General features: G+C 43.7%; 1 protein-coding gene across 1 annotated transcript in view; it reads left to right on the top strand.

The window, feature by feature from the left end:
* The first annotated feature begins 514 nt into the window (after positions 1-514).
* LOC144598368 (uncharacterized) overlaps positions 515-19,309 on the top strand; it is a 51,252-nt gene continuing 32,457 nt past the window's right edge. The window contains exon 1 of the mRNA XM_078408449.1: positions 515-691. Within this exon, the coding sequence (XP_078264575.1) occupies positions 625-691 (67 nt within the window). The 5' untranslated portion in view covers positions 515-624. The remainder of the gene's footprint in view (positions 692-19,309) is intronic.

Genomic DNA, 19,309 nt, shown 5'->3' with positions numbered 1-19,309 from the left:
AGAGATTAGGCAGCTAATTCAGTTCCATGTTTTTTCATGGAAATATTTTGCAAGTCTGCCAACATTCTAACCCTTCCTGGAGCTCCCATCTCAAACCTCTCGTAGGAGTTTCTTCATCTGTAATTCACCGCCACCTTTTCAAGAACATTTAAATTCAAGGGCAATACTTTAAAAAATACTTTAAAGTGTGCACAGCACTACAATCATCCTGGGACACAATGCAATCTTACAAAATATAATCGCTTCTTCTTTCGTCTGTCAACTACAACAATCAAAAGTGGCAATTGGTGCTTTAGAGTACCGTGGTTGACGCTTTGCTACAAATTTTGCCAGTTCAGCTCCCACCCCATATAATAGCTCTCCATCACATATTTAATTCCGGCAGTGGACGCAATTCGTGAGTTTTCTAGTTCAAATCCGGATCCCGTTTTTGACCAATCGACTGGTTGAGGGGCGGGTTTGGGTCTTGTCTGGTTCGAGCGTGTTGATTTCAGTGCCACAGTGGAAACACGTGGCGCTGTTGAGACTGAGGCAGACTAGCACGTTCTTTTTCTCCCTCTATGTGACTCATTCACGGGTTATTTATAGCTATCGTCGCGGCTTTCAACAGCAGCAGTAGTGAGAATGGAGACGGTGGAGCGCAGGAAGATTTGCTTGTGCCTTTTTGTTGCAGTGTTCGTTGCTTCTCTTGGTAGGACCGGTCGCTATTGTTTATTGGTAGATGTGTTAATAACCAGGTTGTCATTCGACTGCTGACGCTGTAAATTGGTGGATTTTCCCCCTAACCTTTGAATGTTAATCAGATGTCGATTTCAGTGGGGTTTTTTTTGTATGCTGCCGCTCCTCAGTCTGCTTGGGCTCAAGAGAGTAATGCGAATTACCCTTTAGCTTTTCCCTTTGTAAGTACCTTTATAGTTCCTGCTGCAACTTTCCAAGGACTGGATTTCCCACTCTGGCAGGGCTGGTGAATTGCAGCGGAAGCTTTTTATTTGTCAGTTATATAGTTGGAGCAGTTAAACTGTCCCCTCGCATCTTGAGCGAAGCTTTAGCTGCACACTGATCATTTATTGTGAAACCCTTGTCTTTTGCAAGGATTCAGAATGAACCGTGCGGGCGACCGGCGGAAATCTTTCTCATTGGGGTTTTTAACACGGGATGCTTAAAAATACCACGATTTCGCGAATTACGTTTATTTTATTGATTGTGAATTGAAGTGGTTGCGACATTTCAGTAGCTGAGCTGAACTCAATAAGTAAGCAGTTATTCCCATCGTGAATTGTGGGATGTCAACTTGGATTGCACATGTAAACTTTACTTTTTTTGTTGCAAGGGTTAATTCCCTGATCACTGGGCCTATTTACTCCACAGTTCCAGTCTGCAATACCCGACACTTTTAAGGATTCCTCCAGTACAAAACTCCCAAGTTGGGACTTTTTATATGTTGCATGGGCTTTTTATATGTTGAATGGGCCTTTGCTCATGAATCAAGAGGCATCAAGTCCATTTGCCTAATTGAAATCTGCTTCCTCTCTCAAACTACTGAGATGACAATGAGAAAAGACTTGAACCCAAGATGGAAAAAAAGAACTATAACTCTCATTGTGTTCCCGGGACATTTAGGAGGAGTTTTGCAGCCGATCTGTTACTTTAGTTTAATAGCGCATTCGCTATCGTTATTACAGCAAACATTGTTGCAGTCTAGTTAGATAACTAGCAAATATCTACGATTGCGTAATCGGCGTTAAGATTGCACAGCTAAAAATCAAACATACTGCATATCTGAAATAAAAGTAGAAATTGTTAAATCTTTTAAAGCGGTGATTGACAGGTTCTTGATTAGTAAGTGCGTCAAAGGTTATGGGGAGAAGGCAGGAGAATGGGGTTAAGAAGGAAAAATAGATCAGCCGTAGAGGAGACTCGATGGGCTGAATGGTCAAACTCTGTTGCTGTGTCATATGATCTTATGATGAAAATGGTTGTTTAGTAAGTTTTCGCAGGGTGGAAACGTCAGAGACTAGAGGGCATAGCTTTGTGAGCAGCAAAAGTTTAAAGGTGATATGCTGAGTAACTTTATACAGAGAGTGGGTCAGGGGTTGAGAGGGAAAAATAGATCAGCCACAATCAAATGGTGGAGCAAATTCAATGGGCCCAACGGCCTAATTCTGCTCCTGTGTCTTGTGGTAAAACACTCAGAAGGTCGGTTAGCATCTGTGGGAAGAGAAACAGGGTCCTGACTAAGGGGCTTTGGCCTGAAACCTTAACTCTCAATTGTGGCCCACAATATTAGATCTGAAAGAGCAAATCTTATCAACTGAGCTGATGTGTTCCAGAGACTAAATCTAGAAAAAAAAACCCCCACTGTTTTATGGGTGGACTTTTGAAACAAAACAGAGGTGGTCGGTTTGGAGGATCCTAATGGATAGGAAAGGTTTGGAGGGGCCGAATCTGGGACTAGCTTGGATGGGCATCTAGGTCCACTTGGATGAGTTGAGCCGCAGTAGGAAATAAAAGAATAGATATCCAGGCAAAACATTGAGAAGCATAAAAATAATTGGGTAGTCATAGTTGGATGCTCAACTTTGCTAGTATTAGCTGGGAATGTTTTGATGTGAAAAGACTAGAGGGAGTGGAATTTTAAAGTGTGTCTGAGAAAGTTTTATGAGCCAGGATGGACATAAAAGTACTCTGGATATTAATACAAGATCTAATTTAGGCAGCAGGCAGGAGTGTTAGTGGAAGAACATTTGGTGAAATGGTGACCATAAGTTTGTACGTTTTAATATTATGGAGAAGCGAGCAAAACCAGAAGTTAAGTACTGAACTGGAGTGCGGTTGCTTTCAATACAAGAGAGGAGTTTGCAAAGGTAGTCTGGGTTGCAAGTACTTCTCTAGGCAACATGGACAATTGATGGTGCTCTCAAGTGGTGTTTGGGTCCTGCAAAATCACTCCTTATTTTGTTACAGCCTTGGTCCAAATATGGTCAAAAAGCTGAACTCCAGTAGTGTGTGACTGCTCTTGACAACAAGCAGCATTTGATTGAGTGTGGCAACTGTCGATGGGAATTGCGGGATGGGTGGGGACTGAACCCTCTGCTGGTTGGAATCATATGCAGCACAAAGCCAGATTGTTTTGCTGGAAATATGCTCAATCATCTTCAGCTGTTCCATCAATGATTTTCCTTCATCTGCCAGCTGCACAGTGGTGCAGCTGATAGAGCTGCTGCCTCATTGCCACAGGTTTGATCCTGACCTCTGGTACTGCCTGTGGGGAGTTTACATGTTCTACCTGTGATTGTTTAAGTTACCTCCGGGTCCCCTGGTTTCCTCCCACATTCCAGGATTTGTAGGTTAATTGGCCTTGACAAATTGCCCTCGGTGTATAAGGAGTGGATGAGAAAGTGGGATAGCATTGAATTATGTACGAACAGGTGATAGATGATTGGCTTGTTTCCATTGCTGTATTTCTAAACTAAATAAGTAGGAATGTTCACTGATAATTAAACATTCACATAATTTGCCACTCCTCAGACAATGAGGAAATCCACAACCAAATGCAGCACGAACCAGCCAATATCTAGCCTTTGGCTGATGAGTGGCAAGTAACATTTTTGTGACTTTTTCACTATACGAGTACTAGACAATGATCGTATTGTAGTAAACCAAGCGTTGTGAATCAAAATGGGTTTTATTAACGTAACAGTGGTTGAATATACGTGCTTAGTTAGGAGAATAGTTGGGTGCTTGATGCTGTTGAGAGGAGCACCACACGTCTGTCGACTCGTGGGCTCGAGCTGAGCTCATCTCCAACTGTCAACTCTCATCTCCAACTGTCAACTCTCATCTCCGACTGTCAACTCTCATCTCCGACTGTGTCATCTCCCTGTCACGTGATCGTTCCAGTTCTGGTGACGAAGGTTCGATCAGTAAGTGGCTTGACCCCCAGGTGGCGCCTCAATATACAACAAGAGAATATCCAGCTATCACCCCCTGACATTCAATGATATTACTGTCACTGAATCCCCCATTATTAATATTTTGGGAGGCTACCATTGACCAGAAACTGAGCAGAAGCCTCTGATCTGCCCTTGTAGACACATAATACCCTGTGGCTCCAAAAGAAGGTCAGAGATGAAGAATCCTGCAACCTGCCCATCATCTACAAGGGTCGCGAGGAGTGTGGTGGAATAATCTCCACTTGCCTGGATGTGTGCAGCTTCAACAACACCCAGGAAGCTCGACACCACACAGGACATTGCAGCCTGCCTGAGAGGCACCCCATCCACAACTGTTCAGTCATTCCACCACCAAGACACAGTAGCAGTAGTTTGTACTTTCTATAGATTTCACTGCAGCAAACCACCAAGACACCCATTCCTTCCAAACCCACCACCTCTACCAGCTAGAAGGGTAAGGACAGCATAGGAGCATCACCAAGTAGAAATTGCCTTTCAAGCCACGTCATCTAAGGTACAGGCTGGACAACAAGCCTAATACAGAATACAGAATAGCTTTTATTGTCATTCGCTTTACCGAATAAAATTAATTTGCCAGCAGTACAAAAAACACAAGACACACAGCCCCAACACAAACATCCATCACAGCGACTCCAAACTCCTGCGGCCGAGCCGCACCGAGTGCTGTTAAGTCCCGCGGCCGAGCCGCACCGGGCGATGGAAAATCCCGCGGCCGAGCCGCGCCGGGCGATGTTAAGTCCCGCGGCCGAGCCTCGCCCCGGGGAAGAGACCTAAAAAAATCACAAAACATCTTTTTCAGTATTTTAAGGGCAGACGGTGCCAGAAAGAGTAGGTTCTTATCAGGTGCCAAAGAGTCAATCTGGAAGGGAAGGAGAGAATGTAGGCAAACTTTTAAGTGGATATTTCTCATCTGTACTTGCAATAGTAAAGTACATTTGATGTTGGCCAATTCAGGGAGGGGGAGAGAGGATTTATAGAATAAATTAATTCAAAAAGGAGGTGATGTTAGATTCTGAAGGCAGATAGATTCCCAGAGTCTAATGAGATGTATTCCAGACTACAATGGAAGGCAAGGGAGGAAATTGCTGGGGCTCTGGACTTTCATATCTTCACTGGCCCCATATGAGGTGCCAAAGACTGCTGGGCAACAAATGTGGTTCCCTGTAACCCAAGCAAGACTAGCAGGGAATAGGCAGGTGATTATAGGATGGGGAGTCTAATGTAGGAAATTATTGGAAATAAATCTGTAAGGCAGGATTAATTTTCATTTGTAGAGCTGAGGATTAATCTAGGATTGTCAAGATGACTTTAATGGGAGATCTTCTTTGATCAGTTTTATTGATTTTATTAGATTTTTGACAATGTGTAGATGTGAGTAGTGTGGTTGTTGTAGTCAACATGGATTTCAATGACTATCAACCATGTACCACATTGGAAACTGGTCTAAAAGTCCCATGGGATAGGCACAGAATGGATAGACCTGAAATGTTACCTATCCATGTTCTCCAGAGATGCTGCACAACCTGCTGAGTCACTCCAGCACTTTATGTCCTTGTGTTTAAACCAGCGTCTGCAGTTCCTTGTTTTTAAAATCCAAGAGATATGGATCTGAGAGGAAGAGAAGTAGAATCTCTGGATTGTTCCACTTGTTAGTGATTAAAGCGTAGACTCATTGCTTCTTGCCCACAGACAGAAGCTGAAGTGCTCGTCAGTGAAGCGGTTGCGAGACTGCTTCAAGTCGGTGGGATAGACCATGTTCAAGGATTTGTCAGCGAACCTGAATAAAGATGCCATGGTTTTTACTGACCAAAAAAAAAGCTTTGAGTGTGTACCTACAAAAACATTCCGAGTCTTCCTTGAGCAGAAGCTCTAGATGAACCAGGGGACTCGTAATCTGCTTGGGGTTCGATCTGGGGCTTTCAACGCTAGCGATCTTGTTTCATCTAAGAAATCCAGGTATGACTTCCTTAAGGCCACCAAGAGCGCCGAGAGACAATCTGAGCTGAGCTGGAGTTACAGATGGATGTTCAACAGCTGTGGCATGGCTTGCTTCCCACAAGCTGAAACCGAGTACTATAAGTGGCAATGATGCAGCACCTCTGGATGAGCTCAGTACATTCCACGGATGTCTTGAATGCGAGAACAATGACGCACCAACACGAGACCCCACAGCGTCTGACAACCTTGTGATCCCGATCTCTGAGGCTGATATCAGAGTATCTTTCAAGAAGGTAAATCCTCAATGCCTCTGGCTTAGATGGTTTACCTGGCCGACCAACTGGCTGGAGTATTCAAGGATATCCTCAACCACTTGCTTCTGTGATCTGAGGTTCCCACCACTTTCAAAACTATGACTACTGTCCGGTAGCACTTCCACCTACCATGATTAAATGTTTTGAGAGGTTTGTTGAGAAACAAATTTACTCCAGACTCAGAAATTGCCTGTATGTGCTTCAATTTCCCAGTACCACAACAGATGCTACCACACTGGCTCTCCATTCTGCTCTGGACCACGTGGATAAGAGGAACGCATACTTCATGCTGCTGTTATCGACTGCAGCTCACTGTTCAACACTCTCATCCCCTCAACTCATCAAGCTCCAAGACCTGAGCCTGTACCTCTCTTTGCAACAGGACCCTTGACTTCCCAGTGACAGATGGATTGATAACATCTCCTCCTCATTGATCATCAACACATGTGCACCTCAAATCTTTGTAGTTATCCTTTGTTCTACTCTCTTGATGATGTGGCTAAGTGCACATGATGATGACCAAGATGATGTGGCTCCATCTATAAATTCACAGACGACACCACTAAACGAATCACCAGTGGTGATGAGTCAGTGTACAGGAGAGAGATCGAACATCTGGTTAAGTGATGCTGCAACAGTAACATCTCACACATCAAGGAGCAAATAATTTACTTCACAAGGGAGTCAGGAAACCACATGGCAGTTTTAATTGATGGGCTGGTGTGCAAAGGGTTAACAGCTTCAAATTCCTAGGCATAATCATCTTGCATGACTAAAATGCACATAAATGTAAACATAAAGTTAGGCGCGCCAACATCTCTGCTTTCTCCAAAGTTTAAAGACATTTGGTATGTCTCTGAATGCTCAAACCTTTGCAGATGTACTGTACAAAGTATCCTGACTGGTTGTGCCATTGTCTGGTATGGCAATTCTAACGCACAGGAATACAAGAAACTGCAGAGAGTGGTGGACTCGCAGTCCATGGCAGACGTAGCCTTTCCCTTCATCAAAAGTATCTACACGAGGTGCTGCCTCAAAGATGTCATCAAGGATCCCCACCACCCGGGCCATGCCCTCTTCTCGTTGCTACCATGGGACAGGAGGTGCAGAGGGCTGAAGTCCCACACTGCCAGGTTAATGAACAGCTGCTTTCCTGCAACTATCAGGTTTTTGATCCAACGGTAGCGCAGTGGTAGAGTTGCTGCTTTACAGCGAATGCAGCGCCGGAGACTCGGGTTCGATCCTGACTACGGGTGCTGCACTGTAAGGAGTTTGTACGTTCTCCCCGTGACCTGCGTGGGTTTTCTCCGAGATTTTCGGTTTCCTCCCACACTCCAAAGACGTACAGGTATGTAGGTTAATTGGCTGGGTAAAATGTTAAAAAAATTGTCCCTAGTGGGTGTAGGATAGTGTTAATGTACGGGGATCGCTGGGCGGCACGGACGGAGGGCCGAAAAGGCCTGTTTCCGGCTGTATATATATGATATGATATGATAACCCTAATCCTACTTTGATAAGAGAACACTACAGCTCATTTCTTGCCCTACTATGCATTTATTTTTTTTCAAATTATGTTTTTGCACATCTCTTTTTTTTGCAGTCTTTCTCTTACAATTTGATGTAATTTATGCATAATTCCTTTTTATGTGTTTGTTTGTGTCTATGTGCCTATGCTGCTGCAAGTAAGATTTTTAATTGCAACTTGTCATCCTTGTGCATATACATAATAAACTTGAACTTATCAAAGGGAGAAACATGGGCAGCCAGCATTGTAATATTCATTAAAGTCACCAACCAATATGAATCAGAATTTTGCCTCTTTCTGTCACTGGTACCTCACATATTATTAATGTGTGAGCCCTGTCACTTTTATTTTATTTGTTCAATGGCCGGCAAAGAAAGCACCCACTACCCATCCATTATTGTTCCTTCAACCGATTAACATAAGCTATTTCAGTCACATTGATCTCGCATTCAGTTTCATTATTCATTTTTAAAAAATTAATAAATGAGTAGGTAAAATAGTATTTCACATGAAAAGCTTTAAAGTAGGTTAAAAAAACATTTTGACCATTAGGTACTTATTGAATTTAACAATTATATGGAAATGTAAGACAAGAATTTTGTTGAGATGGTTCAATATGCTTTGTAGTATTTTGATTAAATTTCTGCAAGCTTACTATTGGATGTGTACTTAAACACAAAACATAGAAAAATTACTACTGTATAATTGCTCACCTGAGGTATGATACAAAAAGTTGCTGAATTTTTTTATCAAGTGTACATTGGACCTATTGAGCAGAAGACATTTATCTAAGAAGCTAACCAGTAAAATAAATGTATGGCTATACATAAGAATTGATGCAGTTGTGTGCTAATAAAACGAGGAAGTGACCACCTCCCAATAAATTATGTCAGTACTTAAACACAAAAATACACAATTGTTTTTCTTTTTAAATGATTACTTATGGCTGGAAAGACTATAGATAGAAGAATACCTGCCTTGTTAACCTTTTTAGTTACTTCCTCAGAAAACCCAATCAGATTTGTGAGGCACAATCTCCCAAAGTCTCTGACATGTCTCCGACTTCCAGCAATTTCTGTAGATGCACAGCAGAAAGCATCCTATTGAGATGCATCATAGCTTGGTTTAGCAACAAGTCTGCCCAAGACCGCAAGAAGTTGCAGAGTAGTAGATGCAACCCAATCTATCACACAATCCAGACCCCCTTTCAAACTAACTTTATGCTACCTCAGGAAAGCAGCCAATATAATCAAGGACCGGTCATTCCCTCTTCTCCTGTCAGGCAGAAGATACAAGAGCTTGAAAGCACATGCCCCCGATTCAAGAACTGCTTCTTCCCTGTCGTTATCAGACTACTGAACGGTCCTCTCGTAAGCCAAGGCTGAAGTCTCGATCTCCCAACCTGTCTCATTGCGGCACTTGCACCTTTATTGAATCTGCACTTCTGCATTTTCTCTGTAACTGTAATGCTATAATGCTGTAACATTATATTCTACCTGTTGAACATGCATAGCTTTAGTTGTAATCATGTAAAGCATGATTTGACTGGCTAGCGTACAAAGTTTTTCATCGTATCTTGGTACATGTGACAATAATATTCCAAAACCAAGATGATAAATTGGTGATCTTTCTAAGTTCAAGGTTAATGACGCCTATAAGTAATTTTTTTTAAAGAGAAAAACCCACAATGAAACTTGTTTTTAAACGTCTTTGGCAAGTATTTGACCTCCCCATATTTTAAATCATAAGAACTTTGGCGATTTGAAGGACGGTTCTTGTTGCTTATCTTTGTGTGGGTTATAATGTGTTGGAACTGTGGCACAATTCCTCACTCGTATTGGCCAAGTGAGTGTTCATGTCCATTCCAAGGACTCTAGCACAAAGGTCTAGGCTGGAACTTTTCAGTAAATTGAAAATGTAATCTTTCAAGTGGGATGTTGAACTGAGGCTCTCATCTGGCACCACAAGTGAACGTAAACACATCTCAAGGCACTAGTTTTGTGCAAGACCTAGTTCATTTATCAGTTGTATCATAACCAATATTTAAGTCCTTTCATCAGAAAGTTATTTGATATGTTTTTATTGAGAGCATATCTTGTACAGGTTACCTGCTGTTCTTTTTACATTACAATTAATGAAGTACTTTTGAACTGTTGTAAAGCATTTGATAGACCTGAATCTGTGAAAGGTATTTGAATGCCTGTTTTTATTTCTTATGGCCTGCAGAAATCTGATGAAGTAATGGATACCTACATCCTTTTGATTATAATCCAAGTAACTATGGGTCTTTATCTCTTGGAATAAAATTCTTCTTCTTCTTAAGCCCTTGGTTCCTCTAGGGAGCACAGGCCATTGACAAATGTCCTCCACCTCACTCGGTTGTTGGCGGTTCTTTCAAGATCTCCCCATTTGAGCCCACTCCCAGACATTTCTGCCTGGATACCTCTTCTCCAGCTGTTCCTGGGGTGACCGCTTTTCATTTTTCCTTGGGGGTTCCATTTCAGGGCTTGCCGGGTGATGTTTGTGGCAGATTTTCTGAGGGTGTGTCCAATCCAACTCCATTTTGTCTTTCAAATTTGTAAGTCAATGGGATCCTGGCTTGTTGTTTTCCACAGGTCCACATTGCTCACTTTGTCTCCTCCAGATGTTTAGTATTCTCCTGAGGCAGGTGTTAATGAATGTTAGCAGCCTGTTTTTTGTGTGTTTTGTTGTTTTCCATGTCTCTGATCCATACAGCATCACCTGCTTCATATTTGAGTTAAAGATGCATATTTTGGTGTTTGTTGAGATGTATCTTGAACTCCAGATCCTCCTGAGCATGTTAAACACCACCCTAGCCTTATTGATTCTGCTTTTTATGTCTGCATCTGCCCCTCCGGTGGTGCCCACAACACTGCCTAGGTATGTGAATGTTTCTACCTCCTTCAGGGCAGTGCTGTGCATGAGGATAGGTTTGCTGGATGGAGTGGATCTTCATCACCTGTGTCTTTGCTGTATTGGGTGTAAGACCAAGTTTTGTTGCAGCTTGTAAGAGTCTGTCCTCCATCTCCTGCATTTGTATCTGTGTGTGTGAAAGGAGAACTATGTCGTCTGCAAAGTCAAGGTCATCTAGCTGTTCCCACATTGTCCACTGAGTTCCATTTCTTTTCCCTTCAGTTGTTTCCATCATGATCCAGTCAATTGCAAGGAGGAACAGGAATGGTGAGAGTAGACATCCCTGCTTGACGCCCGTCTTGACACTAAAGCTCTGGGAGAGTAGGCCTGCATGTATATTGGAATAAAATTACAGGACCAAATTTACCAGATACTTCTGCTAATTAAATATGAATATGTTTATTGTACATTTTGGGGAAGAAGTGATTTTGCTGACCTAGACATCACTTCTGTTTTATAAACCATCTTAAAACCTCTGAAATTAAATTTTATTTAACCCTCTCAATGTCTATTCGGGGGCAGTGTTAATTGTTGTGTAAATGTACTTTTTTGAAGTGGCAAGGAATGTTTCATATGGTTACATAGTGCAGATTGTTATTGATCACAAAATCAATGGCTATCTTTGAAAAATGATTTATGAATCAGTGTCGTATTTGGGAATATTGCTGCAAATTAATTTGATTTACATTGATGTTTTTTAATTTTCTGATGTTATCCTCTTAAGTTGTGAAGTGAAAATTTGAATTTTTCTCGCCTTGAAACTGAATGATGCATGTAATTGACCAAGTTTTGTTTGATGCAAAACTTCACCAAATTTCAAATGCCCGACATTTGTTCACATCAGCTTTTTAAGTGACATCTAGATAGCAATCTGATGACATTTCAGTAACAGTTGAGTTGAACTCTGCTTTGCATTCATAACCCAGGAAATTTTGATACTTTGTTGCATTTGCTACCCAGAGTGAGGGACTTTGGGCAGGAGAAGGGCAGCTCGAAGAACCAGGCTGTGGGTATGGCTTTACCTGCCATGCTTTGTCTTGCCTCTCCTCTCTCCCAGCTTTCTTTCCTTCGCTGCACCCCACCCCAAAGTCAGTCTGAAGAAGGGTCATGACCGAAAACATCATGTATCCATGTTCTCCAGGGATGCTGCCTGACCTGCTAAGTTAGCACTTTGTGCCCTTTTTGTGTGTTTGGCTTCTTGTGGGCAGGTGTGGGATGGGTTTTGCAGTCAAGCATTTTGTTAGTCTTGGTGAATGGAAGTGAACATCTTGTACTCTTCGGCTTACTCTAATGTAAAATTAGCACACCACAGTCATCATTGCATACGCCCAAACCATGGAAGCAGCTGGCGAGGCCAAGATAGACTTCATGGATTGAAAATGGGTTGTGGGTATGGCTTTACCTGCCAAGTAGTCCCACCTCCGCTGCCCGACTCCAGTAGTCCGGGGCTCCCTCCTCCCTGCACGCTCGGTAAGTACCTTTCGCCGCCAACGGCTCCATGGAGGGGAGGGGAATGGACGTGGGGCCGAGTGGGGGGAGGGGGGGGGTAGGAGAGAATGGGATTATGGGGGGGTGGGGGGAGGAGAGAGTGGGGAAAGGGGGGGGAGAGTGAGAGTGGGTGAGGAGAGAGTGGGGGGAGAGTGGGACTGGGGAGGGGGACAGCGGGGGTGGTTGGGGAAGAGAGAGTGGGGGTGGGGGAAGGGGAACAGTGGGGGTCAGGGAAGGGGGGTGGGAGGAGCAGAGAGTGGGGTGGGAAGGAAAGTGGGACTGGGGAGGGGGTGGTGGGAGGGAAGAGAGTGGGGGTGGGGGGGAAGAGAGTGGGGGTGGGGGGAAGGGGGACTGAGGGTCAGGGAAAAGGGGAGAGTGGGGGAAGGAGGGAAAGGTGGGTGATGGAGAAGGTGAGTGAAAGGAGGGGGAGGGTGGGGGGAGGAGAGAGGGAGTGTAGGGGGAAGGGGGGTGGTGGTGGGGGGGAAGAGAGTGGGGGGGAGGGGGACGGTGAGAATGCAGGTGGGGCAAGTGGGTGGAGGGGAGGGTAGGGGTGGGAGGGGGTGAGGAGAGAGTGGGGGGGGCAGGGGTGGGTGAGATGGGGTGGAGGAGAGGGGCTGGGGAGAGAGTGGGGCTGGGGAGGAGAGAATGGGGGGGTGGGGGGGAGGAGAGAGTGGTGGAATGGGGGGTGGAGGAGAGTGCGGGTGGGAGGGAGAGTGCTACTGGGGAGGAGGGTGGGGAGGAGGGAAGAGTGCGGGTGGGGAGGAGGGGTTGGGGGAAGGGGACAGCAGGGGTGGGGGGGAGGAGGGGGTGTTGGTGGGGGATGAGAGAGTGGGGGTTGGGGAGAAAGGGGACAGTGGGGGTCAGGGAAGATGGGAGAGTGGGGGTAGGGAGAGGAGGGATAAGGAGGATTGAGTAGGGGGTTGAGGATGCTACACCAATACAGGAGAGGCTTTGGGTCCAAGGCTCCTCGGTCACACCCTCTCCCCTTCCCAGTACCGCCTTTAATTGCGCTCCCCCTCCCCTGGAGGAGCACGGCACCACAGTGAAGGAGAAAAGATGGCCGCTGGCAGGACGGTGTCAGAGGCTCCCTCTCCCCTTTCCCTTCCTCACCCACCCCTCCCCTCTCCACCTCTCCACCTCCCCTCCTCTCCCCCCCATTGAGATTCTTTTTTTTTTTTTAAGAGACAATTTATTTTAAAGAAAAAACGCGATTTCCCCAGGTCGCAATGGAAACCTTACGAGGAACGGGCCCAATTTGTCAATGTGCTTACATATATTTTTACATTTATGTTAATATTTGTTACAATATTTGTTCATTTCAATAAATAATAATCAAATGCAGAGCTATTTAACAATATGTTAAGGATTAGTTACATTTATACAGTCTTAGTTACAACCGGCCCTTTGAGGGCAACCATAATGCTGATGTGGCCCGGGGTGAAAATGAGTTTGACACCCCTGCTGTAAGGGGAAAGGAAGAGAGGGTTTGGTTGGCAGCAGAACCTCGTTGAAAGTGGTGGAAATTACTGAAGATTATCCATTGAATGTGAGGGACTGGTAAGGTGAAAAGGAAACCCTATCCTTGGTCTGACTTGTAGCAGTGAGGAGTGAGAGCAGAAGTGAAGGAAATGGGGGCAATGCGTGTATAATGTAACTATTCAGTTGAAAGCCCTGCCAACTATGGTCGAGAAGCTTTGGTTAAGCACCTGCAGTGTTTTGCCTTTTCAGTTACATTTATAGATGTTTATCATGAACTTTCGTAATGATTTGCATTGAGTGCAGAAAAGTGTGGTTTTTGTCCACCAAAATAAATTTTTAATACGGCCGAGGTCATTACATCCTTTCCTTGTGTGCCTAAGCAGTGTGCTGTAGATCTTTATCCCTCTACTTCATGTTTGGCCTTTAAGGCCACCATTGAATGTCACTTTGCTTCTACAACTGAATAGTTACATTATACACACATTATCTGTTTATACAGTGTTGCAAAGAACAGATTCCTTTTAGGGTCATTGCCTTAAGGTCATCAGATTAAAATATAACTTTACCAAAGAATTGTGGAAATTTCTTCTGCATCTACTTAAGGTGATGAGAATAGTCCAGGAAATTGCATGGGCACTGGTCTTTGGCCACACAAAATTAAGTAGGCCCAACTCTTTAAAGCAATTCGGTGATTCAGCACCACATATGCTGAGAGGCTGTCCATTGGGTTACTGTTTGTTAGCCTAGGTTTGCCCCTATCTAACTTGCAAGCATGTTTTCAAGTTAACACATTAAGTTAAATTAAATGGCTCACCTGAGCAGTGTCTAGCCTTTAATTTATTTTATGTCACAATCAAATCACCCCTGAGTCTGGTTTGTATCTAACCGATAAAGACCTTGGTCTTTTGAGCCTAATGTCATAAAGTAATATTTATTCTTCTAACACTCCTCCAAATCTTTTCTGATGCTTCAGAATTTACTTCCTAGATTCATGTAGGCTTTAGAAAATGGTAGAATAAACACGTTGGTCAGCAAGCTACATTTCGGGCGTAATCCAAGGTTTTTGGGGCATAATGTCAATACAGCAGGTTTTACTTGTTTATGGAATTTCAAAAATTCAAAAGGAAATAAATACAAATGCTGGAAATCGGGGGGGGGGGGGGAAATAATTCAACAGGTCGGGAAACCTCAGGATGAAAAGAAAAACTGTCAACATTTTGGGTTTGTGACCCTCACAGCTTTAATAGCAGAAATCAAAGGCGGGTTATCTAAATGGAGAGAGTTTGCAAATGAGTGGAGTTCAGAATATCTCGGTGTTCTTCTGCATGAAACTAAAATGTTAATGTGCAGGTGCAGCAAGTAACTAAGGAGGCAAATTGTATTTTGGCCTTTATTGCAATGGGTTGAAGTTTAAAAAAAATAGAAAAGTATTGTTACAAATGTTCTGAGTAAGGCGCCTCCCTCTCTTGTGAGCCAATCCACAAAAAAGTCAGAAATTCAGCCATTCTTTGACACTAATCGCAGGTTCCCCATTGACAGTCCGGTTTAATTCCTTGCGGCAGCTGGTAAACCGAGCCAGACTCTGCTGTCTTGGAGGGCATGTTTGATGGTTGGGTGGGCGGGAAATCGGCGTTTAAAAAAATTCCTTTCCCCTCCCCAGAACTTACAGATTAACGCAGCGTCCTTGGTAAACCTGCACACAATGCCGGTGAAGTTTGTGGTTGAAGCAGGCAAGCCCGGCTCGCAAGAGAGGGAGGCGCCAGCCATCAGGAGGAACAGGGGGGCGAGCTGCCCCGATGGGAACATGGTGTGCAGCCGGCGTTATTAACACTGAAGAGAGTTGCCATTGACGTCTCCAGTGCCATTATTTATTTTTATATATATATATATATATATATATATATATATATAGAGCAGGCACTGGCCTCACTCGCCCTCACTACAATCACCACCCAATGCAAGGGCGTGATGTATTTCCTGCCCATACTCTGCAAAGATCCCTACTTGTACTTTAGAAACCACCTTCCGACCTTTACACAAGGAGTCACAATGCTCCACCGTCTGACTTAACGCGACTTTTGGGAATGACGACCAGTCGCCAACTCGAAACATTAATTCTGTTTCATCTTTCTGGCCCGCTGAGCTTTTCCCCGCGGCATTTCTGTTACATTTTACGCCAAGTTAGCCCAAACCTGTACATTTTAACCCGGGATTTTAAGACTTTGTTGATTATCACTACATTTTGTTGCGATTTCTGGGAGCCCCTAACGGAGGCTGCGTAGCAACCCGCCTCCCGGCCCATGCGGCTGCCATTGGTGGAGTGGGAGCACATAGCCGCTGGCTAGGTGAGGTCACATGGGGTGCGGGGCGGTGATGTCACCCTTTGTCCCTTATTTGGGAGTGAGGAAGTTGGCAACCCTACTAATACGGGACAAGGGTGGTCCCATACGGGACAAACCAATTTATCCCAAAATACAGGATGTCCCGGCTAATACGGGAAAGTTGGCAACCTTATCCCCAACCCTTTTGCAGGCAATAGACAATAGGTGCAGGAGAAGGCCATTCAGCCCTTCGAGCCAGCACTGCCATTCAATGCGATCATGGCTGATCACTCTCAATCAGTACCCCGTTCCTGCCTTCTCCCCATACCCCCGCACTCCGCTATCCTTAAGAGCTCTATCCAGCTCTCTCTTGAAAGCATCCAACGAACTGGCCTCCACTGCCTTCTGAGGCAGAGAATTCCACACCTTCACCACTCTCTGACTGAAAAAGTTCTTCCTCAGGAGGTTCTTCCTCTGAGGCAGAGATATCACATGTTAAGTGGACTCCTGTATTGAAAAGTCCTTCTGAACTAAATATAGAATAATATAGACTGTTAATTATTCATTAACAGTGTGTGCATGGCGTTGACATGGAAGGTAAGCGTTATTGCTCATTTCGAACTATTATTGTGAAAGTGGTGTTGAGCCATCTTCTCAAACTAACACACTGCACTGATCAGCATTGGTTTACATTTGATATGCTTTGCTTACATTCTTATCCAACTAAGTCTCCTGCATTTGTCCAAGTAATTTGTTATTGTCAGCAAATCTAGAATTTTTCCGTTGCACGCTAACAGAAAGAGCACATCATTAAATAATCAGTGGTAAAATACATTAGATTTGCAGAGAGCTGGGAAACTTGCCCAGTTCTAATTCCTTAATTGGTGCTGTAGTGAAAGTCAATCTATCTATTATGCATGAGTATATTTTCCTAAAACCAAAAGGTATTTTTATCTTTAAAACCCAAGTGAATGCAAGAAACCACATTTTTCCCTTGTCAAAAAATGCCTTTTTGGAGACCAGCATGGAAATCCTTTGGAAGAAGGAGCTTCTAAATTCGTGCAGTGTTTGCAACAGGTACCACACTATGAATCAATGCCTGTGCTCATCATGCGAAGGGATTATAGTAATTTGTTTCAATAAAATATTTTGTTTTATGGATGTGAGTGGTGTGCAATTAAATCTATCCAAAGGCATTTAGGTGTTTCAACACAAATTGAACTCTCTCCTCTGACTTTTGATGTAATGCTGTGATTATTCTGTCAGTCAGAATAGGAAAGATACCGTGCAGCAATAAAGGTCTGGATCATTTGATGGTCTCAAATTGAAGGTTATGTGAAAGAATCTGCAATTGTTTATATTATGGAAGCAATGCTAATCCTTTGAAACAATACTTGTTGCTAACATTTGATTGTGGGCTGCAAATCCAATGAGTTTTGCTTGAGAGCTATTGCTCGGTACATTCAGTACCACAAAACCATAGGGCATAGCCTACCACAGTTACCATTTTATTTGACCCATAATAACATCCTTCAGCTGTAAAATCAGGACTGGAGCTGTTTGTTGATTATTCCAGTGTTAGTTGTTTTTATTTCCCCACCCCCTCTTGATTATAAAGCAGGCCTTGATGGTCGGTAATAATGTGGGAAATGTTCAGACATGGCCTCAATCATCATTTTGGCTGTTGAGGGTTCACACAAAGGGTGGTGGGTGTATGGAACGAGCTGCTAGAGGTAATTGACATAGGGTCTATTGCAATGTTTGGACAGGTGTGGAGGGGTATGAGCCAAATGCAGGCAAGTGGGATTAGTGTAAAAGGAACATTTTGGGCAGGTTGGGCCAAAGGGCCTGTTTCCACACTGTATGACTCTTAGAGAGAAGATTCAAGATTCATTAATTGTCACATGTACCAATTAAGGTACAGTGAAATTTGAGTTGCCATACTAAGAAAAAAGCAACAAGTCACACAGCCACATAAAATAAAATTTAACATAAACAGCCACCATAGTGGCACTGGAGCTCCCGAGTGAGCCTCTTCTTACCAGAGACCGTGGCCTTCATTGTGTTAAAGTCCAGAGGCCCGCGGTTGGAGCTCTTCACAGTGGATCCGCAGCAAAGGATCGCAAGCTCTACGATGTTACAGTCTGTGCAGTGCCCACAGGTTGATATGCCGGGCTGGTCTCCAGGAAAGACCGCACCATTCCACGATGTTAGGCTGCAGTGGGGACGGAGATACGATACGGAGAAAAATCACATCTCTGTCAAGATAAGAGATTGAAAAAAGTTCTCCCTACCCCTCACATAAAACAAACCAAGAAACACTAAAACATACTTTAACACATACTTAAAATATTAAAAAACAGTAGAAAGGACAGACAGACTGACTGTTGGTGAGGCAGCCAGTACTGGTGGCGCCACCCGGTGGATTTGAGGCAAGGTGCAGGGGGTAGGGACTTTCTATTTCCATGTCCGACTAACGAAGTGATACAGGTATGTAGGTTAATTGGCTGGGTAAATGTAAAAAAATTGTCCCTAGTGGGTGTAGGATAGTGTTAATGTGCGGGGATCGCTGGGCGGCGCGGACTTGGTGGGCCGAAAAGGCCTGTTTCCGCGCTGTATATATATGATATATGATAAAAGGGCAGAGATTAAGTACTCTAAATGGCTCATTGCTTAATCTTATCTATCATCCGCAAGCCTATGCCAGGAGTGTGATAGAATGCCCTGGCAATGGCTGGAATTCTAAAGCTGCTGAGTTCTGTAAACTTCAACTTGTAACTATTCTTCTCCTTTTAAAACCTTTTCTCCTTTTAAATGCCTTCCACACATTTACTGGTGAACAAATGTTAAAGGTACCTGTGAAACTCTTGCTTAGAATGACCTCTTTGCAGTTTTGCACAAGTACCAGTTCTAATGCGATTACTGTGCACTCAATAAATGGTAATAAAGTTTTCTTGATCTTGCCACTAATTTTGGAAATATAGAGTCATGACATTGTTACTGATATGTGTAAAATCTGCAAGCACAATCTTTTATCAAATGTCCGTTTCAGACACATAGTCACGCAGTCCAAATTTCATGCGTTGAATAGCCTTGACGGGTAAGTCATTGTGGTAAGAGGGGTATCTTCCATTCATTTTAAACTCTGTTTCATCACCCTTGCCAACCATAATTCATCCAAGAAAGCAAGTATTTCAAGGATGAATTGAGGGCTAAGTGACCAGATCAATCTGGTTCAAATGGGCTGTGCAGGAACTCTTGTAAATGGGCTTGACTCTGAAGATTACTTTATCACCAACTTCACCTTGTCCCCCTTATAGTTTAGTAATTGATGCA

The sequence above is a fragment of the Rhinoraja longicauda genome, chromosome 11, assembly GCF_053455715.1.
Source record: "Rhinoraja longicauda isolate Sanriku21f chromosome 11, sRhiLon1.1, whole genome shotgun sequence".
Classification (NCBI taxonomy): Eukaryota; Metazoa; Chordata; class Chondrichthyes; order Rajiformes; family Arhynchobatidae; genus Rhinoraja; species Rhinoraja longicauda.
The sequence above is the reverse complement of the archived record's forward strand: the minus strand, read 5'-3'. Positions and strand labels throughout refer to the sequence as shown.